We start from the raw sequence: 23,479 nt of genomic DNA, 5'->3' as shown, positions 1-23,479 counted from the left end.
TGCGCCTTTTTTCAATGCTGATTTTAATGTCTGAGAGAAGAGAAGTGTAAAAAAAAAATTACAAATTCGCAAACATCCTTTCTGAATTTAATAGTAATCCTCGAAGTAATCATCTAGTCTTTCAAAAGTATTGGTAATCTGATTACAATATTTTGCTGGTAACGTAATGGACTACAGTTATTACATGTAATCCGTTACTCCCCAACCCTGGTTGTTGTTCACTCAGGGTTAGTGTACCATAATTCAGTTTTGGGTGTCATCAACCTGTATTTTTCCCAGCTGAGTCATGTACTGTAAATGCCGAGCCTGGTTAAACCAGGCTTAACGCTGCACTCCGTAGTAAATGCAGCATTCCGTCTGTCATAGGAAATGCTTTCTACCATCTTATGTATCAAATGAACAGAACCCCTTTGTTGGAGTTGCATTTCTCTTTTTCTCCGTTTATTTGCAGTCCTTCCCATATTCGATGTCATATAACAAGTAAATACGCTTGTCTGCCGTTCACACGAAGTTTAAAACCATTCTGAGCCATCTCAGCAGTACTTAGTGTGATTTAATGGGTGACCGACAGTGATATGTGTTGTTCACCAGAGGCTGTGGGGAATTGAAAGACAACAGTGTTACAGCTAATGCCTTTTACACGAGCATACAATCACACATCTGAGGCCCCGGTCACCACCACCACCCTTCAAACCCACAAACGTCTTTATTTCCTTGCACATTGTTTAACAACTGGGTGTCAGCTGTTGGTTTACCCCTTTTATTTGTTATTTCTAAAAATAGAAGATATTTCGTAAGCTTTCTTTTTTTTTTACAAGATCCCTTTTTGGGAGCTGCAAGAAGCAATTTCAACTTGTGTGTTTTTGTGTAATATTCATTTTCTGAAAAAGAAAACGAGCATTTGGCCTCTCTTGCTCACATGTTTGTCCTCCATCTTTTACCCCAGATGTGAAGGTCCCCAGCAAATCAGAGACCAAGCGCTACAGTGAGATCTTCCGGGACTTCGATAATTTTGAACTCTCTCTGGTCAACTCGTAAGTCTTGACTTTTAGATTCACTCATCATGTACACTTGTTACCATTGTCACCCTCCACATCATCATCGGTCCATCATTCAGAACACCTTGACATGTTTTACATTTGAGTCCTTTAGCGGACTCTCTTGTGCAGAGCGACTTACAGTGCATTCGTCTTAAGGTAGCTCGGTGAGACAATCATAGTACGTAAAACCTTTCCTCAATGAGGCAATTATCAGTCTGCTGCTAGTTGCCAGAAAGAGGAAATGTATACCTACGTGAGATCTATAAACCGAGTATATTCTTCCTCTTACATCTATGTGTACACACAGTACCAGTCAAATGTTTGGACACCCCTACTCATTCAAGGGTTTTTCTTTATTTGTACAATTTTCCAGGTGTGTCCAAACTTTTGACTGGTACTGTACCTTAGTTTGATAGGTCCTATTTAAGATGAACCCTTCATAATGGTTTCTCAGGTGCTTCGTAAATCATTCATAAGCAATTGCAATGCTATATAGAAGGTAGAAAAGGGGTTATGTCACATTTGTCACCAGATGTAAGGACCTGAAAGTAATAACTTTTTTAGATATTCTGAACACAAATATAAACGCAAGATGTAAAGTGTTGGTCCTATGTTTCCATGAGCTGAAATAAAAGATCCCAGAAATGTTCCATATGCACAAAAAAAAAATATTTCTCTCAAATTGTGTTCACAAATTTGTTTACATTGACTGTTAGTGAGCATTTCTCCTTTGCCAAGATAATCCATCCACCTGACATGTGTGGCATATCAAGTAGCTGATTAAACGGCATGGTCATTACACAGGTGCACCTTATGCTGGGGACAATAAAAGGCCACTCCAAAATGTGCAGTTTTGTCACGCAACACAATTCCACAGATGTCTCGAGTTTTGTGGGAGAGTGCAATTGGCATGCTGACTGCAGGAATGTCCACAAGAGCTGTTGCCAGATAATTTAACGTACATGTCTCTACCATAAGCCACCTCCAACGTCATTTTAGAGAATTTGGCAGTACGTTCAACCGGCCTCACAACCACAGACCACGTGTAACCACGCCAGCCCAGGACCTTCACATCCGGCTTCTTTACCGGCAGGATCATCTGAGGAGGGTGGGGTAGTGCTGAGGAGTATTTCTGTGTGTAATAAAGCCCTTTTGTGGTGAAAACAAATTCTGATTAGCTGGACCTGGCTCCCCACCCATGACTGTGCCCCTGCCCAGTCATGTGAAATCCATAGATTAGGGCCCAATTAATTGATTTCAATTGACTGATTTCCTTATATGAACTGTAATTGAGTAAAATCGTTGATATTGTTGCATGTTTGCGTTTATATTCTTGTTAAGTGTAGTATGAATTTGCGCAGAAAGAATAAGTGAAGCATCTAGTAATTATAAATGGTTTACGAAGGCTTCATAAAGCCATTATAACGTGTATCTGCCCTCTGCTCCATCAGCACTGTAGAGGAGATGTTTCTAGACCCTGACTCCCAGTCAATCGCTGAGACCGTCTCTACGGAAACCACCGACAACACCGAGCTGGATCACGTGACGGTGGGGGAGCAGTGCTATCAGTCAATCAATGAACTAATCAACATTCTTTCTAAAGCCATTTTTACACCAGCAGTTGTCACAAAGTGCTTTACAGATACCCAGCCTAAAAACAAACAATCAGTCAATCGTTACTATGTTATCTCTGTCAGTCAATCAAAGTTTTTTTTCTAGCCTGGGTGCTCCGTTGTGTTGATACTTTTGGTACCGTTTGTACCAGCCAACAGGGGAGTCCTTTTGAGTTTAGGTTCCGCTCATATTCTACTGATATGAAGTACAGTGTATATCGTCTTGTCTCCAAATCCCTTCCTCTGTGTAACGTTCTGTATTCTACCCTGCAGTGTGAGGATGTCTACCCCCCAGATGGTGATGACAAAGATGGAGGTCTATCAGGTATGTTTGTAATACAATCACGCGTATTTATAAAGCCAGCAGATGTCACAAAGTGCTTATGCAGAACGTGGTGTGTTTTTCCATTTTGTTTGATTTCAATTCAAATCACTTAAGACTGACTCGAAATGACCCCAACCCTGGTGTGAGTAACGGAGGAGGTTTGTTGGTTCAGCGTGATGAGTAACCTTGCCAGAGACATGACGACTTGCATTAGCTCCCACAACTAAAACCTACTTCGGCTATCGCTCAGCGGGCTGAGGCATGTAGCACACAGGTGACCCAGGTTCAAGCCCAGTTGGTAACATGTGCAAACCCTTGTGCTTTAGGCTTAGACTTCAGTATCCACGGTGTGCAGCAGGGCATTTGTAAAGGCTAAGAGAGATTTCGTTACATTACAGCCAGCGGTAGTTAGAGGACAGGGGTAATGGTTGTAATGTGTTGAAGGTGACTGGCCTCTGTGATCTCTACCACCAGCACCATATGTTCCTCGTGTCCATTACCCATTTTAGACATAAGATGTGGTACTGTATGTTACCTGCAAACAATATAAGGCTAGGTTTGTATGACTAACCCCTTATATACCGTGCATTCGGAAAGCATTAAATTGTTTTTTCCCCTTATCAGTCTACACATAATACCACATGACAAAGGCAAAAATAGGTTTTTAGAAATATTACATTTACGTAAGAATTCAGACCTTTTACTCAGTACTTTGTTGAAGCACCTTTAACAGCGATTACAGCCTCAAGTCTTCTTGGGTATAACGCTACAAGCTTGGCACACCTGTATTTGGGGAGTTTCTCCCATTCTCCTCTGCAGATCCTCTCAAGCTCTGTCAGGTTGGATGGGGAGCGTTGCTGCACAGCTATTTTCAGGTCTCTTCAGAGATGTTCGATCGGATTCAAGTCCCGGGCTCTGACTGGGGTACTTGATGACATTCAGAGACTTGTCACGAAGCCACTTCTGTTGGAAGGTGAACCTTTGCCCCAGTCTGAGGTCCTGAGTGCACTGGAGCAGGTTTTCATCAATGAGCTCTCTGTACTTTGCTCCGTTCATCTTACCCTCGATCCTGACTAGTCTCCCAGACCCTGCCGCTAAAAAACACCCCCACAGCATGATGCCGCCACCACCATGCTTCACCATAGGGATTGTGCCAGGTTTCCTCCAAATGTGACGCTTGACATTCAGAACAAGAAGTTCAATATTGGTTTCATCAGACCAGAAAATCTTGTTTCTCATGGTCTGAGAGTCTTTAAGATGCCTTTTGGCAAACTCCAAGCGAGCTGTCATGTGCCTTTTACTGAGGAGTGGTTTCCATCTGGACACTCTATCCATAAAGGCCTGATTGGTGAAGTGCTGCAGAGATTTGTTGTCCTTCTGGAAGGTTCTCCCATCTCCAGAGGGTGTGACAATAAGTCTTGTACAAACTTGGACCCAGGCTCAGAGAAACACAGCAGGCAGAGGTGAGGATAAATCCAAAACATTTACTGAAGCTTTACACAGCAAAAAAAAGGCACTGGCACATGAATCACTAAACAAACTGAGCAACCGGCCCAGTCCACAGAGGACCTAAATAGTTATACACCAGGTGAACCCAATAAACCCAATCAGGCTCACCTGGACACTAGAAAACATAAGGGTGCCCTCCAGTGTCACCCTCAGGGAGTACACTCCAAGGTGACCTCTGACCTGTGACAGAGGGGAACTCTGGAGCTCTGTCAGAGTGACCACTGGGTTCTTGGTCAGCTCCCTGACCAATGCCCTTCTCCCCCGATTGCTCAGTTTGGCCAGACGACCAGCTCTAGGAAGAGTCTTGGTGGTTCCAAACTTCTTCCATTTAAGAATGATGGAGGCCACTGTGTTCTTGGGGACCTTCCATGCTGCAGACATTTTTTTGTACCCTTCCTCAGGTCTGTGCCTTAACACAATCCTGTTTTGACTCTCTAGGGACAACTCATTCGACCTCATGGCTTAGTTTTTGCCCTGACATGAACTGTCAACTGTGGGACCTTATATAGACAGGTGTGTGCCTTTCCAAATCACGTCCAATCTATTGAATATACCACAGGTGGACTCCAATCAAGGTGTAGAAACATCTTATGGACGATCAAAATAAACAGGATGAACCTGAGCTCAATTTCAAGTTTCATAGCAATATACTTATGTAAATAAGGTATTTCTGTTTTACTTTTTATTACATTTGAGAGAAAAAAATTAAAACCTGATTTCGCTTTGTCATTATGGGGTTGATTGATGAGGATTTATTTAGTTATTTAATCAATTTTAGAATAAAGCTGTAGCGTAACAAAATGTGGATCAAGTCAAGGGGTCTGAATACTTTCTGAATGCACTGTAAGGCAATATTTATTTCAAACAGCCCCTTATTACCAGTTGTTTGCAGGTATACCCCTTTTATACATATCAGTGGGTAATTGGAAAATTGGGAGGGTTGGGGGTTGTTGTTGAACCATGGGGGCTGTTTGCATTTCAAATGAGGGATGTGTTAAACAATGGAAGTGTTAAGGAATTTACCTGCAAAAAAATCTAAGAACCATTCACACAGACCCAATACCTATATTTGGGTTACAGGGTCTGTATAAGTACAGGAATCATGACTTAGGTGTTTAGGTGGGTTTTATTGTTCCATGTTTTTCTTCCCCCTATGCTTTTCAGAAATGCATAAAAATGCAGGCATAGTATATTTCTGTGGTTTTGGTCTGTATGTGAAAGGGATGCAAGAGTCCAAGCCATTCTCTTCTGGAAACACTGTTGACTGACACTAATAGACAGCCAATCCAGGTGGGATGTGATGTGGGCGGGACTAGTGGGGTGACAGCCAGTCACTGTGGTTAATCTCCAACTATTCAACCTGTCTTGTTGACCTGTAATTAGCCGGTGGCGCTAATTGACTCTGTGTTAACGAGATTAGGAGAAGACTGGAGAGGGTGGGGAGGGAGAGAGGATTAGAGCTGCAGACAGATGCTCTCTAGTTTACCACTCAGACATATCCATCAAACGGGAGAGAGAGGGAGGGAGGAAGAGGGGAAGGAAGGGATGAGAGAGGGGGAGAGAAGGAGATAGAGGTCGAGGAAGGGAGAAATGTGAGGGAGAAAGGGAGGTATAGGGGAGGTAGAGAGGGATGGGGGGGGAAAAGTGAGGGGGAGATCCCTTACGGAAAAAACGACATCAATTTCACATGTGATCTCATGTGAACTTAATACGATTACATGTGACATGTTAAAGAAGCACGTGATAGAACGAAACTACACATGTGAAAACATGATACCATGTGAAATAAATGGGATAACATGGGAATGCAACATTTCAACAGGGGATACCTTGAAAATACAATTTTTTCATGTGAAAGTGCAAATTTGATTTTTACACATTTGAAAATGCAATTCCACATGTGAGAGTTAGGTTCTAACATGCGACACTGACTGCAAATTCCACATGTGAAAAGATGGTGTACACATGTGAACAACTGACCTCCTTTGTGTGTCTTTTGTCTTCACACGTGAGAATTTCAGCTCAACGTGTGAAAAAAGTTCAAGGAAGTAATGAAATGGTATAGGCGCTTCGAGGTAACTGGTACGCTGATCAGCTAAAATAGTGTAATTAAACATGATTACCTTAGACATCAAATCAAATTTTATTGGTCACGCACACATATTTAGCAGATGTTCTTGCGGGTGTAGCGAAATGCTTGTGTTCCTAGCTCCAACAGTGCAGTAGTATCTACGTTTTCACAACAGTGCACACAAATCTAAAAGTCAAAGAATGGGGCTTTAGAAATATGTAAATATTAGGACAACATGACGCCACCTGGGATTTGAAGTGCTCTTATCTCTTACTTCTCAGAAGTCCCCTACACGTTCATTACATACAATACCTCTCTGCACTGCTTTTTTTTACATCAGTTAATCCGACTATTCTCTCATTGGTTCCATTGATTTACTTCAGTAATTTGAGGGTTTTCTGTATAGTTGTCTAATGTTGGTGAGGCATGTAATTCTGTTTTAATATTTACCCCTGAATGAATAACTAGGATACATATAATAAGTTTCTTGAGTGTATTATACAAAGCTGAGATTTACTATTAAGTCAAAAGTATAAGAATACAGGTGAAACTAGTCATTGGCACAGACATGGTGGCGTAGCAGGAAGATCTGAATGCTGTGAACCATGAGGTTGTGAGTTCAAATCCCAGGTGAGGACCTGTTGAATAATTATTACTGTACAAATAAACATGTGCAATGTAATCATGTGTGTCAAAATATGTATTTTGGAAACACTGCGGCTATTTCGTGATGTTCCTTCCGGCATCCTAACGACATATTTTTGTCTGCAGGGCATCATGTGAAAATGTTAATCCACATGTGAAATATCATCACATGTGAAGTGTTCCAAAACAACATGCTTTTTTCACGTGACATTTCACAGGTGAAATAAAATGTTACATGTGCAAAACATCGTGTTTTTCCATAAAGGGATGGGAGGGAAAAGAGAGAAACAGACAGAAGGGAAGAGTGAGTACAGAGTGAGTAATGAAAAGAGCATTGTTCAGCCTGAGAGGCAAAAAAACTACAAAGGCGACAGAAAGGAGTGAGATGATGGGGAAACGGGAATGAGCGGGGGACATGTTAGACCAGGGTCTTGTTCAATAGGACACAACGCAGCAGTACATTTTGCAATGGAAACTGAAACGTTTTTTTTTTTTTTAAATTCACAACACTTTGAAACGTTTTCCCCCTACTGAACGCAGCCCACTTGTTTCTCCAGGAACTGTGTACGTATGTAGGGATGTCCTTTGACCCCTATTAAACATCAATTCCATGGACACAGACACACGTTGTCGTAATGGAGATTAAGGATTACAGGACCACGTAGAGCAGTGTTTAAATAAGACATTAGAATGGAAACATCCTGGAGCCGTGCCTATTGGCTGTGCTGCACGCCACGGAAGGCCTCGCGTCGCCCACCAGACAGTCACCTCTTCTTGGTGCGGGTTTCCCTAGATGCTGATCTTTTTTTTCCCGTGTTATAAGATTTTATTTGATCTTTTAGAAAACGGTACAAAAATATACACCTACAAACGGCAACATCATACAAACATCACAACTCCCCAGACCCCAATCTCCAGCCCCCCTGCATCGCTTTCCGTCACATGGCCTAAATCTGCACCATTTCTCTCCGGAGCCCACCCACTTTCAATATTTAAACAATAAATCATTCCATTTTTCCATTATGCTAATGATGGCGGATTGATTGATATTCACGTTTTTAGTATACGTTGTTTTATTTTTCAAGATGAGCGATGAAAAGAGATTCGTTCAACCCATCGGGTGTCTCACGACCTCCCCAGATGCCATGTCTTGAAATACGCTGACCGATTAAAGGGAAGTTTACATTGTAATACTTCTGACGGCCAACTGTCTAGCTCCGCCCACAACTGCCGGACTTTATAGCGTTCCCAGATTGTTGAGTCATTATTAGTTTTATACTTCAGACATGACTCTGCCGTTGTGCTGTGGAATTTGTGAATGTTGTCTCTAGTATAATCAATTCTATTACGTTAGTTTATTCTGGGTTTAAGCATACATTTTCGTTAACTGTCATTTCGGGTAACACTTTACTTAAACGCCCAACCCACGTGGGCATAACCATGCCATAATATGACATAACAGCCGACAGAACCTGTCGTAATATGGTCCTAACGCTGTCATGACCCATATATTTACACCTGTTGTGACATATATTGCGTTATTTTACGGATGGCTATGACACCTACATACGAGTGTCAAAACCCACATTTAATCAAATGTGTTTTTTCCCTGCCAAGAAGTTTCCTTTCGTTTCAAAGTCCTTTGTTGTTGTAATAAATTATTTTACAGTCATGTTTTTTTCATCGTAACAGTACTTTAAATACCTTCTAGAAAATACACTATGACACTGTCATAAAGGATTATGACCATCCTATGTCACTTTACTTGGACTAAGAAAGTACACTTGTATGACACTGTCAGGAAGCATTATGACCGTCATAATCGTTTAAGCCAATCACGTACATTCCCTTAGAAACTGGGTGGTTCGAGGCCTGAATGCTGATTCGCTGACAGCTATGGTATATCAGACCGTATACCACGGGTGTCTTGTCCTGCTCCGGAAAACTGCTCCTGCATTCATCCCAGTCATCAGCAGCAGAGCATTGGGATAGGTGCATGTCGGACATTAATGTGTGCGCAACTACGGTGATAGTTTAATAGGGTCAATTTCAGAAAATGTTATATAACGTAAACATACTGTTGACGGGTAGGCTATAGCGTAATGGAATGTGTGGTAGGTTTTGTGGGTTTCGACAGTCTTCTGTAGGAGTCTTACATGTCACAACCGGTCTAAATATATGTGTCATGCCGGTGTACGTCAGCTGTTTGGGACATATTATGACATGGCTACGTGTTGTGGCGCTGGCTGTCAAGTGAAGTGTTACCGTCATTTCGTTAGTTATGCTCCAACTTTTACCTCCATCCTGTGCCAACATATCCGTTCATTTTTAAGTCTTGGTTCCAATAGTTTATATTTTTTTTCCCTAAGAGATTGTCAGTTGGTTAGGCTCTCTGCGAGGTTTTACATATCTTACCTATCATATGAACATCCTTTTCTGACTCAAATTAGAGTCCCTAAATGTTGCTCTGATGCCCAAAAGATGTCACATCGAGTCGTAATAGGTCACTTTTAAGTTGCATGTATTTGAAACTATCAAATCATATATTTTGGTCAATTTGGCATTTTCCCCACTAATGATTAAGGTTAGGATTGGGGGAGAGGAAGCTGATCCTAGATCTGCACCAATGGGGAAACTTCACCCCCGGAGCACCTCGTCTTTACCGTGTTACCAAGCATATACCTTCCCTCTGAGTTCCCTCCTCCTCTCTCTTCATTCAGTCACATCTAATACAGAATCCTGCTCTCACCCTAACCCAACCCACTCTTCCCAATCCCAAATTCTCCCAGATACCCCCTCACCAGTTTGGAGCTGATCTGTAATGAGTCAAATGGAGGGGCGAGGGGTGGGGCTGCGGATAGGGGCCGAGCGGTGGGGGTAGGATGGTAGGGCTGATGAGTTGAGTGGTCCGTGCCGTGACCTGCGTTCTGCAACGCCTGTCGCCTGTCCCGCCAGGTTAACATTGATTGATCCGTGGACTGTATATGTGCGGGTGTCAACCGTGTTGTTTATCTGTGTTAGTTGGTGTCAAGGGTAAATAACAGTATGTACCGAGTTCGGAGCTTGTGTAACTAACTACTGTTGGCACTTGTGTAACACAAGTTGACATTCTGACAGTCGTATATCAATATTCCTGATTTACTGTAATTCCACTAACCTACAGCTGTGAAGTTCTCTCTACTGAGAGAGGGAGGGAGAGAGAGAGAAAGAAAGATTGGGAGAGGGTGAGAAAGAGAGAGATGGGGGAGATCAAGTAAAGAAAAAATGCTGGAAGGAGGAGCATCAATAATCCGTTTGTACTGAGCTCTAAACCCTTTCCTCACCCCATCCACCCTCATAGTCCTCCTGACAGGGTCTGCAAGTCGCACACACACACCAGGAGGTAAAACCTGGTTGTGATCTAAAGCCTGTCACTCCACAATCTGGACCTGCCCTCTCTGGATAATCCCTAGTCCCAGAAGCCAGCACAGGCAGAGCGGAGCGAGAGGGGACACACACACACAGGTGGTACAGGGACACTCGTTGCCGAAGTGTGAAGGGGTGCCCACAACAGAGCGAGACAGGGAGCGAGAGCGAGAGGTCAACGCAGCACAAAACTCGGTCAGAAAGTCTGATTTTGCATCTCTGACATGGAGTTACTTGTTTCAAGAGAGAAGCCCCTTCTATGCTCTGTTCTCACTCTAGGAACTGAGAGAGGCTTCTGTGACAACACGCAGAGAGGAATCGAGCTCAGAATTAGAGTGTAGGACACAATACATCTCTGTGTTGGAGAAGAAGATGTGAAACAGGAAATGGACTTCTCAGAAGACTGCGGTATTGACAGGTCCAACGATCTATTTCTGTGCGTGCAGCTCGACTGCTGACAGGTCAAAGAAGTGGAAGGACAGTCCACGGATAGTGACGTCGCAAGATCACGAGTGAGGGGGGACTTGAGAAAGCACATGACAGGGAAAGAGAGAGCAGAAAGGAGAGTGAGGGAGGAAGGAAGAAAGAAAGAATGCACATGACATGTGTTGCAGGATTGTTGCACGTCGCCATCCGCTGTCACTGAGTCAGAGAGGAAGACGAGAGAGAGAGAGAGAGCAGTTGACTGACTTCAGACTGCTGTCAGTCACACCAAAGCCCTAACTTCCATAACAACCACGACACAAAACACCCGCTCTGGTGTTGCCACATCGATTACAGCACTCTGGCACCGAGGAGTTGCCAGGGTGATCTTCTCAGACGTCACATTTTCTCTCTCTCTGACGGAGGAGGGGAGCGGTGGAACAGGTGCTGGGGGGGAGGGGTGGAGGGGGTAGGAGCCAGGGAGAGGAGAGAGGTAGAGTGAGGGAAGAGGAGAGGAGGTGAACCTAAAAAGCCTGTTTGGGACCCTCAGCCTTTCTCTCTCTTTTCCTTTCTTCACTTCATGTCCGTTAAAGCACAGTTTGTTTAGCCCTGGAAGCAGCTGGTCTCGGCTGGACTGGAGAATGTCCCTGGGACATTTAGATTTTCCCACATGATGACCCCTTGCTATGCATGCTTTGAGATGACCAACCTATGACCGCACCTCCACCCGTGGTGGTTTAGGAGTGACCACTTGGGGCACCTGCAGATCTTGTGGACTCCGGGGACAAGCCCTGATGACCAGTCATTCTCGGTCTCTCTTCTCCATAGAGTTTTGTTTGGCTAAACCACAAACCTGTCGTGGAAAAAGAGCTATGTTTCTGATGAACTCACGGAACTGAGAAATTGGAGATACCCTTCTTTTTGTCTGTTCTCTTTTATTCCTTTGTTTTTGTTTCTTGGATGACAAATTATTCGAATTACACATTGTTGATAGTGTGGGAGACAAAGCATACCCGTGAGCCCAGCTTTTCCCCTGGGAATCAGGCGGGAGAGGGGTCTGTTTTGGACGCCCCGTGGGGGTCCAGACTGCCCCGTTGTGTGTGTTTTGGGGTAAAAAAAAAAGCCCTCCTGACTGTGTCCCATCAGGGTGAGGTAGAGAGGATATGCAGTCATGCTGATGTACTCACTCTCAGCCCAGGAAGCAGACCTGGCTCTGTGTCGCTGTGAGGGAGGCGTGGAGCTGGCCCTGCAGTATGCCAAGATGTGGTGCCGCTACGCAAAGGACCTGCTGGCCTGGATGGAGAAGAGAATCAGTCTGGGTGAGTGGAGACGTGGGTGTGTACATGGGTGTGTTTGTTTCTGTGTCTCTCTGCCTGTGTGTACGTGGGTGTGTTTGTTTTGGTGTCTCTCTCCCTGTGTGTACGTGGGTGGGGATATTTCTGTGTCTCTCTGCCTGTGTGTACGTGGGTGTGTTTGTTTCTGTGTTTCTCTGCCTGTGTGTACGTGGGTGTGTTTGTTTCTGTGTCTCTCTGCCTGTGTGTACGTGGGTGTGTTTGTTTCTGTGTCTCTCTGCCTGTGTGTACGTGGGTGTGTTTGTTTCTGTGTTTCTCTGCCTGTGTGTACGTGGGTGTGTTTGTTTCTGTGTCTCTCTGCCTGTGTGTACGTGGGTGTGTTTGTTTCTGTGTTTCTCTGCCTGTGTGTACGTGGGTGTGTTTGTTTTGGTGTCTCTCTCCCTGTGTGTACGTGGGTGTGTTTGTTTCTGTGTCTCTCTGCCTGTGTGTACGTGAGTGTGTTTGTTTCTGTGTCTCTCTGCCTGTGTGTACGTGGGTGTGTTTGTTTCTGTGTTTCTCTGCCTGTGTGTACGTGGGTGTGTTTGTTTCTGTGTTTCTCTGCCTGTGTGTACGTGGGTGTGTTTGTTTCTGTGTTTCTCTCCCTGTGTGTACGTGGATGTGTTTGTTTCTGTGTCTCTCTGCCTGTGTGTACGTGGGTGTGTTTGTTTCTGTGTTTCTCTGCCTGTGTGTACGTGGGTGTGCTTGTTTCTGTGTTTCTCTGCCTGTGTGTACGTGGGTGTGTTTGTTTCTGTGTTTCTCTGCCTGTGTGTACGTGGGTGTGTTTGTTTCTGTGTCTCTCTGCCTGTGTGTACGTGGGTGTGTTTGTTTCTGTGTTTCTCTGCCTGTGTGTACGTGGGTGTGTTTGTTTCTGTGTCTCTCTGCCTGTGTGTACGTGGGTGTGTTTGTTTCTGTGTCTCTCTGCCTGTGTGTACGTGGGTGTGTTTGTTTCTGTGTCTCTCTGCCTGTGTGTACGTGGGTGTGTTTGTTTCTGTGTCTCTCTGCCTGTGTGTATGTGGGTGTGTTTGTTTCTGTGTCTCTCTGCCTGTGTGTATGTGGGTGTGCTTGTTTCTGTGTTTCTCTGCCTGTGTGTATGTGGGTGGGGATATTTCTGTGTCTGTCTGCCTGCTTGTCTCATATTCATACCTACATATCTTACATTGATATATAAACACAAGATTTAATTCAAGTTAAGTGTGCCTATCTAAAAATGAGGGCATGGCCCATAGTGTATCACTGCAATGTGGTACAGACTCATTCAAAGTAACAAATGGACACAACTACCCAAGTATAACATATTCACAAACACATATATTTGTAAATATGTGCTTGCATGTGAACAATGTGCTTTGCATATAAACAAATGAAAGGGTTCACACACCAAATGTGAAGTGTATATACCATGTTTCTGGCATTCATAGACAGTTAAGCCTTCTCGAGACATAAGATAAGCAAGAATCATTTTAGGACAACATGAAAGGCTCTCTTATCCCTCTGTTAAAAAAGTTATTTTACTGGTATGGAACTGCAGTAACCACAGCAAACAAAGCTCTTCTCCTAGGAAAGACAAGCAGTCAGTCACTCTGTTCCTTGAAAAGACAACAGCGTCTAAAGTAGGCCTACCCTGCCGTTAGAGAATGTGTGTTTATTCTTCAACTGTAATAGGATAATAGACCTTGTGGTTGAACCCTGTTTGGAAGGATAAACAGTATTCTCCACAAGTACCCTCTGGTGGTAAAACTTCGGTATTACAAGGACTATTATAGGGACCATTTACAACCCCAGTGAGCAAAACTGGTTGAAAATATATCAGGGAAAATATTTAACCATTTCAGGGACAGCAAGATATCACGGACCCCTTAGGTTGAGGAACATTGTTAGGGTATTACGGAGCGATATAACCTACCCTGAGGAACACCGTTAGGGTATTACGGAGCCATATAACCTACCCTGAGGAACACTGTTATGGTATTACGGAGCGATATAACCTACCCTGAGGAACACTGTTATGGTATTACGGAGCGATATAACCTACCCTGAGGAACACCGTTAGGGTATTACGGAGCGGTATAACCTACCCTGAGGAACACCGTTAGGGTATTACGGAGCGGTATAACCTACCCTGAGGAACACTGTTAGGGTATTACGGAGCGGTATAACCTACCCTGAGGAACACTGTTATGGTATTACGGAGCGGTATAACCTACCCTGAGGAACACTGTTATGGTATTACGGAGCGGTATAACCTACCCTGAGGAACACTGTTAGGGTATTAGATCTGTATGGTTGGTAGCCAATGAGGATAACATGGAGCGGGCCAGCCACTCCCCCCAGGGGAACCCCACAGAGCCTACAGGGCAGATTAACCAGGCCACAGCAGGAGAATGGACAGGATGGACAGCCTACAGTTCTGCTCTGTACTGTAGCCTTCTGTACTGTAATGTGCTCTGCTATACCACACTGTAATGTACTGCACTGTTCTGTGCTGTAGGAGGGCAAAGAGATCAGCTCACCAAGGTGCTGCTAAGCAGACTTGTGTTTGGATAGCTGTGTATAGGAAATGGAGAGAGGTCAGAGTGACAATGTAGGGGAAGTGGTCAACATAGAGGGAAAGGTCTGAGCCAGTGGTCAGAGGTCTGAGCCACTGTGGATGATAATGTAGGGGAAGTGGTCGACGTTGAGGGAAAGGTCTGAGCCAGTGGTCAGAGGTCTGAGCCAGTGTGGATGATAGTATATAGTATAGTATATGCCATTTAGCAGACGCTTTTATCCAAAGCGACTTACAGTCATGTGTGCATACATTCTACGTATGGGTGGTCCCAGGAATCGAACCCACTACCCTGGCGTTACAAGCGCCATGCTCTACCAACTGAGCTACAGAAGGACCATGATAATGTAGGGGAAGTGGTCAACGTAGAGGGAAAGGTCTGAGCCACTGTGGATGATAATGTAGGGGAATTGGTCAACGTTGAGGGAAAGGTCTGAGCCAGTGGTCAGAGGTCTGAGCCACTGTGGACAGTGGTCGGTTGAATGCAGTGGAGGCTAGGGGAAGGGGCTATAGGAGGGCTCATTGGGCTGGAACGGAATAAATGGACCGGTATCACACGGCAAACCTATAGACACCACATGTTTGACTCCGCTCCATTTATTCCATTCCAGCCATTACAACGGGCCCATCCTCCCGTAGATCCTTCCACCAGCCTCCACTGGTTGAATGGTTGCAACGCCGACACCACAGCATCAGTATGGATCAGCAGATTAGTCTACTTGAAGTAGGGCAGCACTTAGGCAGCCAAAGCAGAGCATTGATTTTGATATTTGGTGATGTAAGCTAACAATCTGAACTGACCTCTCCTCTCTATGAGGTCTGATGGCCTGATATGAGATCTGATATGTTACATATTGGTTGTTATATCACCATTGAAAGACATAAATGGAACACGCAACAGCTCCAAAAGTCCAATGGATATTTGGCTGGATGAAAGCTTTTGATAAGACAGCCTGACAATATTGTTATGCTAATCAATTGTTTTAACTCAAATCAAATCACGTTCCATCATACTGACTTATTCTGGTCTGTTTGCAGAGCAAGAGTTTGCCAAGAACATCGTGAAGGCAGCAGAAACAGCTAAGTCCTGTGTGGCTCAGCAGGTATGGATGCTTTTCTTGTCTCTCGTGTGCATGGGGCTGTTTAAGGTGTACATGTGATGGTGTGTACAGTATTGCATAGAAAAGTATTCAATTCATATCAGATGACTCTTCCAGGCCTGTTACTCGCCACTTTAGTGGGATGCACTGAAAAGTCGCTGCGCATTAAAGCATATCTGCTAAATTACCACAATGAAATGTTTTACAGTGCCTGGACTTTTTGCACCATTTGTTGTGTTGCAGCCTGATTATCAAACGGATGAAATGTCTCGGGGCCGACACACGATATCCCATAATGTCAGAGTGGAATGATGTTTTTGGAAATAATTCATTCAAAATGAAAAGCTGAAATGTTTTGAGTCGAGCCTAAATTACGTTCAGGAGTAAAAAAAATAAAAAAAATTTAAAAAAATTTAAAAAAAAAAAATCTGGTGAACAAGTCACGTAAATAAGTCGCATGGGACTCATTAAATGGTGATTTTTGAATGACTACATCATCTACACATCTGTAAGGGCCCTCAGTCGAGCAGTGAATTCCAAACACAGATTCAACCAGAAAGACCAGAGAAGATGGGTAGATGGGTAATGAAAACAAAACAGACATTGAATAATCCCTTCGAGCGTGGTGAAGTCATTAATTACACTTTGGATGGTGTGTCAATACACCCAGTCACTGCAAAGATACCGGCGACCTTCCGAACTCAGTTGCAGGAGAGGAAGGAAACCGCTCAGGGATTTCACCAAGAGGCCCATTTCAAACAGTTACAGAGTATACTGGCTGTGATAGGAGTAAACTGAGGATGAATCAACAACGTTGTAGTTTGAAAATAATAATGGGCAAATGTTGCACAATCCAGGTGTGGAAAGATCCCAGAAATACTCACAGCTGTAATTGCTGCCAAAGGTGCTTCTACAAAATATTGACTCAGGGGTGTGAATACTTATGTAAATGAGATATTTCTGTATTTCATTTTCAATAATTTTGCTAACAGAATCTACAAACATGTTTTCAGGCAACACAACAAAATGTGGAATAGGTCAAGGGGCATGAATACTTTCTGAAGGCACATGTGCAGTATTGCATAGAAACATATTATTTCATTAATTTCACCACTCTCTCTACATATTCTCTGAAATACTGTAGATCTAATATCTCTAAATATAACTGAAATATATCTTCCATAACGTATTGAAACGATATCTATGGCCTGGTTCTTACTGTGACCGTTGTTGCAGGACATGATGCCTCTGCAGTACATCTACACCATGGCCCTGGAGCACGACGTGAAGACCAGCCAGTCTACTAAACAGACATCAGAGCTGCTGCAGCAACGCTGCTACCAGGTACTATAGACAGACGGACCGACGGACCGACAGACAGACAGACAGACAGACAGACAGACAGACAGGCAGGCAGGCAGGCAGACAGACAGACAGACAGACAGACAGACAGGCAGGCAGGAGAACCGCCACAGACAGAAATACTCAACGTGTCCAACAACAACAACGAAAACATTCCTGAATGCAAGAAAATGTGGAATAATGTGTAAACGGATTGAGTACGATGTGTGTTTAATCCGACGTCTTTATCCTGAAGGCCCTGGCATCCAAGAAGAATGAGATTGATAAGTGGCGCAGGGAGTTCAAGGATCAGTGGTCCAGAGAACAGAGGAGGATGGTAAAAACAGCAGTTTTTTTTGTGTGTGTTTTTTTTAGACGCTACTGTGTGTGCGAGTGTTTAAACAGCTTCTCCCATTGATCGGAGCATTGCGTTAACTGAACGGCTTCTCTCATTGGTCAGAACAATGTGGTAACGGCTTCTCCCATTGGTCAGAACGATGCGGTAACAATGCTTCTCTCATTGGTCAGAATGAGGCGGTGGCGGCTCTGAAGAAGGCTCGTCAGCAGTACCTGCAGCGCAGCGAGGACCTGGAGAAGACCAAGGCGGTGACGGCCAAGGCCGGGGACGAGCTCACAGCGGGAAACAAGACCCTGGACAAGAGGAGGAAGTCACGTGACGACGCACATTCAAAGGTGTGGTGCAGCGGGTCCGACCGCCATATGGGGTTCACTGAAACATATCCCTCTCTTTTTTTTGGTTCCACTTTTTAGGTTATCATTCTTTTTTTGGAGAGGAAAATTTGAGTTATATTTTTCGGTGACTCACTGTGCCCATCTCCCGCTCTCTCTCTCTCTCCTTCTCTCTCTCTCCCTCTATCTCTCCTTCTCTCTCTCTCTCCCTCTCTCGTCCAGGTGATAGAGGCAGAGATGCAGTACAGACAGTGTGTGTGTGAGGCCCAGGACCACCAGGACAAGCTGGAGAGATTGAAGGAGAAAATCATAGTTCACACCCGCAAACTCATCTGCCAGGGGGACACTGTGCTCAAGGAGGTGGGTGTCCAGGCCTATGGGAGGTAGACGTTCCCTGTGCTGGATGGATCAAGTGGAGTGCATAATAGGGATAGTGACAGCATAAGAGGGGGCATAAGAGTGAATAGACTCCAGGCAAGCAGTCTGCAGCCGTTTCAATGAGTCTTTTAAGACTGTCAATGCTTTTGATTTAAACAATCGCCCCAATAAACAAACAAAACATTCAAATATGGTCCCGTTTTCCATTTCTAAATAATATAGTAATATAATATATGCCAGGTAGCAGACCCTTTTTCCAAAGCAATTTAGTTATGCATTTTACATACAGGAAGTGCTGGGATTGAACCGAATATGCTGGCGTTGCCGTGCTCTACCAACCGAGCTACAGAGGTATCTTGAGCTCAATGGGATGAATCATTTGTAAATAATCCCTCTTATCATGTACCTCTACCACCCCTAGGCCACAGTGAACATGTTCTACTTCCAGCGTCAGCAGACGGAGCCGGTTCCCCTGGTCTACCACAACCTGGAGTTGACCTGCAGGCCGTGTGAACCCGGGGAGCCCTACCTGCTCTACATCTCCAGGAAGAGAAGCCAAGAACAGCCCCTACAAACCTTCACCTTCCAGGAGTTTGTCCCTCAGAACAAGAGGTACGTTCGGGATGGAAGATTTGTCCTGTTTTAAATAGGCTACGGCTCTAATGGATGCTACTGTTTGTCCCGTTAGTGCCTATTGTCTTATGTTTAGAGTTGTTGTCAATGTTAATTGTGTGCTTACCTGCGTGTGTGTGTGTGCTTACCTGCGTGTGTGTGTGTGTGTGTGCGTGTGTTTCCAAATCTGTGTGTGGCACCTCCAAGTGGCCGTCGTAAGACCAGCAACCCCAGCTCTCTGCAGGACTCCTTCTCCCTGCCTGAAGAAAGTCTAGTTAAACGAAAGGGCTACAGTGACAGTGAGAGCATAGGAGGCAGTCTGGAATCTCTGTCCAGCCCAGGTAAGCCTGTGTGCTTCATTCCACAGATTCCATTTGATCATGCTCAGAAGATTGACCAATCGTCAAACATCTAGGTCATGATTGCTCGTGGTGAGAAACAATGTGTTCGCTACGAAGCTTACCCAGCTCGCCCTGTTTGTCTGGTCCTCTCTCCTTCTCTGCGTGTCTTACCCACGTTGAACCCTGAACCCCGTAGCCCATGGCAACAGGATGCTCCTTAAAGCCCCCTCCACAGGGACCATGTCATCAGACGACCTGGATGAGAGGGACATGGGCACCGTCCTGGAAGGAGGTGAATGTCACCGTCGTCACCTCACTCACACAACAGACACCAACTAATTCCCGAATCTACCCCTAACCCAGCGTTTCCCAAACTCGGTCCTCTGGGCCTCAAGGGGTGCATGTTTTGGTTTTGGCCCAGGCACTACACAGCTGATTCAGACAACCAACCAACTCCTCATCAAGCTTTGATTATTTGAATCATCTGTGTAGTGTTAGGACAAACAACGACGACAAACGAGCAGCCCTTGAGGTCCCCGGGACCAAGTTTGGGAAACGCTGCCCTAACCCCTACACCCTAGCCACTCCGGTAGATCTGAGAGGATTAGATCGATATAATCGTTGTGGCAATTGCTTCTTGTCTACTGATTGGCGAGGTGGAAATGTTGCCGTTTTCTTCCACTTGTCCAATCCTCTCAGGTCTATGTGAGTTGCTAGGGAGTAGGGTTCTGTTTGGGAACTAGGGGGTACATTCGGTGGGGCAGTGTTTCCCACCGTGAAAGTGTACACTGCCGAGGATGACTGAGTCCGCTTCCTGTGTGGTTTCTCCTAGATTGTGTGGACACCACTCCTGAGGGGAACGGTGCGGTGGGGAAGGTACGGACTACGTCCCGAGCCGCGCTGACGCACCGATTCCGGAAGATGAAGAGCAAGATGGTGAAGTGCAAACAGTGTGACACCTACATCGTGGTCAACGGCATCGAGTGTGAGGAGGTGGGAAAGAGGAGGAAACGAAGGAGAGACTTTCATGTGACAGCCTCTTAACTGACAAAAGTAGAACGTTGTCGCCTGATTCACAGTCACACTAAAGGGTGGAACCGAGCTGTACTGGGCTGGTTTGGTTCTCTGCCCGCCACAGTGGCGCCAGCACAGTATGGCTCAGGTTGAGTCTATAGTGTGAGCCAGGTATATAGGGTGTGATTTGAGGTCACCCTGTGCTTTGCTAATCCATGTCCTCTGTCCCGTCTGCCGTCAATCTGTAGTGTGGCGTGGCGGTCCACAGGAAGTGTCTGGAGGTGTTACAGCATGAGTGTGAGAACAGGAAGAGCGTTCTGTTTGGCGTGGGTTTCTCCCTGTTGCCCCGGGACCGGCCTGACGAGGTGCCCTATGTGGTCCAGCGCTGCACGGCCGAGATAGAGAGCAGGGCCCTCACTCTACAGGTACAGTATTAACCTGGATGTCATATCTTCGAATAAGTACTGAAGCAAACAAGAAAACTGTTTTGCAGAAGTGACAGTACAGTGCCCTTCTCTCAATCCCTCTTGCTTTCTCTTGGCCTCCTTTCCCCTTACATCCATCCATCCCTCCCTCCCACCCAGGGGGTGTATCGTATCAGTGGGTCGAAGCCTCGTATCCAGAAGCTGTGTCAGGTCTTCGAAACCCAGGGGGACCAAGTCGACCTCTCTGACCTTTCACCTCATGACGTCACCTCGGTCCTCAAACACTTCTTCAAGGAGGTACAACTCCACTGTTTCCCAGACAACAAAGAAAATGGATATTACAGACAGTATAATGTAGAGCCAACGATACAGTTAATACAGACAATATGCTGTCGAGCCAACAACAGTTAATACAGACAATATAATGTAGAGCCAACGACAGTTAATAGAGACAATATACTGTAGAGCCAACGATACAGTTAATACAGACAATATACTGTAGAGCCAACGACACAGTTAATACAGACAATATAATGTAGAGCCAACGACAGTTAATAGAGCAATATACTGTAGAGCCAACAACAGTTAATACAGACAATATAATGTAGAGCCAACGACAGTTAATAGAGACAATATAATGTAGAGCCAACGACAGTTAATAGAGCAATATAATGTAGAGCCAACAATACAGTTAATACAGACAATATAATGTAGAGCCAACGACACAGTTAATACAGACAATATAATGTAGAGCCAACGACAGTTAATAGAGACAATATAATGTAGAGCCAACGACACTTAATAGAGACAATATAATGTAGAGCCAACGATACAGTTAATACAGACAATATGCTGTCGAGCCAACAACAGTTAATACAGACAATATAATGTAGAGCCAACGACAGTTAATAGAGACAATATACTGTAGAGCCAACGATACAGTTAATACAGACAATATACTGTAGAGCCAACGACACAGTTAATACAGACAATATAATGTAGAGCCAACGACAGTTAATAGAGCAATATACTGTAGAGCCAACGACAGTTAATACAGACAATATACTGTAGAGCCAACGACACAGTTAATACAGACAATATAATGTAGAGCCAACGACAGTTAATAGAGACAATATAATGTAGAGCCAACGACAGTTAATAGAGCAATATACTGTAGAGCCAACGATACAGTTAATACAGACAATATAATGTAGAGCCAACGACAGTTAATACAGACAATATACTGTAGAGCCAACGACAGTTAATAGAGACAATATAATGTAGAGCCAACGACAGTTAATAGAGACAATATAATGTAGAGCCAACGACAGTTAATAGAGACAATATAATGTAGAGCCAACGACAGTTAATAGAGCAATATACTGTAGAGCCAACGACAGTTAATAGAGACAATATAATGTAGAGCCAACGACAGTTAATAGAGCAATATACTGTAGAGCCAACGACAGTTAATAGAGACAATATAATGTAGAGCCAACGACAGTTAATAGAGACAATATAATGTAGATGTAATGCTTCAGGTGTCGTAGGTGTGTGGAGTCAAACGCAGGAGACAGTGAGTGCAAAGCTGTGCGTCTTTAATAGCACCAACGCACCACAGGGTGCTCACAATAGTAACGGCCCCAAACACAGGGAATGAGAATGTACAACGGAAAAGTAACGACCAGGCACTAACACGTACCTCTACAACAGAGCCGAAGGTTACACTGAAATAATCCCGCACAACAACCAGGCGGGCCGGCTGTCTAATAAAGACAAACTAATTAACTAATTACACATGAACAGGTGCTACCACTAAACATACAAGGAGGAGAGGAAAAACAATCAGTGGCAGCTAATAGGCCGGTGATGACGACCGCCGAGCGCCACCCGCCCGGGAAGGGGAAACACCCTCGGTCGGACTCGTGACAGTACCCCCTCCTGACGCGCGGCTCCCGCAGCGCGCCGACACCGGCCTCGAGGTCGCCCCGGAGGACGAGGTGCAGGGCGATCCGGATGGAGGCGATGGAAATCCTCAACATGGATGGATCCAAGATGTCCCTCACCGGTACCCAGCACCTCTCCTCCGGACCGTACCCTCCCAGTCCACGAGGTACTGCAGGCCCCTCACCCGGCGTCTTGAGTCCAGAATGGCCCGGATCGTGTACGCCGGGGTCCCCTCGATGTCCAGAGGGGGGACCTCCGGTACCTCACTGTCCTGCAGGGGACCAGCTACCACCGGCCTGAGGAGAGACACATGAAACGAGGGGTTAATACGATAATAGGAAGGGAGTTGTAATCGATAACACACCTCGTTTATTCTCCTCAGGACTTTAAAGGGCCCTACACACTGCGGACCCAGCTTCCGGGAGGGCAAGCGGGGAGGTAGGTTTCGGGTCGAGAGCCAGACCCTGTCCCCGGTACAAACACGGGGGCCTCACTGCGGTGGCGGTCAGCACTCCTCTTCTGCCGTCCACTCGCTTGTCGTAGAGATTCCTGGACGGCCCTCCAGGTCTCCTTGGAGCGCTGTACCCATTCCTCCACCGCAGGAGCCTCGGTCTGGCTCGGATGCCATGGTGCCAGGACCGGCTGGTATCCCAACACACACTGAAAAGGGGACACGTTAGTAGAGGAGTGGCGTAGTGAGTTCTGAGCCATTTCAGCCCAGGGA

At 45.1% G+C, this 23,479-nt stretch overlaps 1 protein-coding gene and 1 long non-coding RNA gene across 4 annotated transcripts in view; one reads left to right on the top strand and one right to left on the bottom strand.

The window, feature by feature from the left end:
- Nucleotides 1-23,479, bottom strand: part of LOC118384358 (uncharacterized) — a 43,744-nt gene that overhangs the window by 3,125 nt on the left and 17,140 nt on the right. The window contains exon 2 of the long non-coding RNA XR_004825822.2: nucleotides 12,219-12,324. This is a non-coding gene — a long non-coding RNA (uncharacterized LOC118384358). The remainder of the gene's footprint in view (nucleotides 1-12,218; nucleotides 12,325-23,479) is intronic.
- Nucleotides 1-23,479, top strand: part of LOC118384351 (GEM-interacting protein) — a 54,082-nt gene that overhangs the window by 14,573 nt on the left and 16,030 nt on the right. For all 3 annotated transcript variants that reach the window (XM_035770799.2, XM_035770800.2, XM_035770801.2), the window contains 15 exons: nucleotides 947-1,034; nucleotides 2,492-2,588; nucleotides 2,927-2,978; nucleotides 12,225-12,350; nucleotides 15,946-16,010; nucleotides 17,244-17,351; nucleotides 17,605-17,685; nucleotides 17,877-18,041; nucleotides 18,261-18,398; nucleotides 18,838-19,028; nucleotides 19,236-19,369; nucleotides 19,566-19,661; nucleotides 20,202-20,362; nucleotides 20,632-20,808; nucleotides 20,968-21,105. In XM_035770799.2, the coding sequence (XP_035626692.1) occupies nucleotides 947-1,034; nucleotides 2,492-2,588; nucleotides 2,927-2,978; nucleotides 12,225-12,350; nucleotides 15,946-16,010; nucleotides 17,244-17,351; nucleotides 17,605-17,685; nucleotides 17,877-18,041; nucleotides 18,261-18,398; nucleotides 18,838-19,028; nucleotides 19,236-19,369; nucleotides 19,566-19,661; nucleotides 20,202-20,362; nucleotides 20,632-20,808; nucleotides 20,968-21,105 (1,817 nt within the window). The remainder of the gene's footprint in view (nucleotides 1-946; nucleotides 1,035-2,491; nucleotides 2,589-2,926; nucleotides 2,979-12,224; nucleotides 12,351-15,945; nucleotides 16,011-17,243; nucleotides 17,352-17,604; nucleotides 17,686-17,876; nucleotides 18,042-18,260; nucleotides 18,399-18,837; nucleotides 19,029-19,235; nucleotides 19,370-19,565; nucleotides 19,662-20,201; nucleotides 20,363-20,631; nucleotides 20,809-20,967; nucleotides 21,106-23,479) is intronic.

Source organism: Oncorhynchus keta, chromosome 5, assembly GCF_023373465.1.
Source record: "Oncorhynchus keta strain PuntledgeMale-10-30-2019 chromosome 5, Oket_V2, whole genome shotgun sequence".
In the NCBI taxonomy this organism is placed as follows: Eukaryota; Metazoa; Chordata; class Actinopteri; order Salmoniformes; family Salmonidae; genus Oncorhynchus; species Oncorhynchus keta.
The sequence above is the reverse complement of the archived record's forward strand: the minus strand, read 5'-3'. Positions and strand labels throughout refer to the sequence as shown.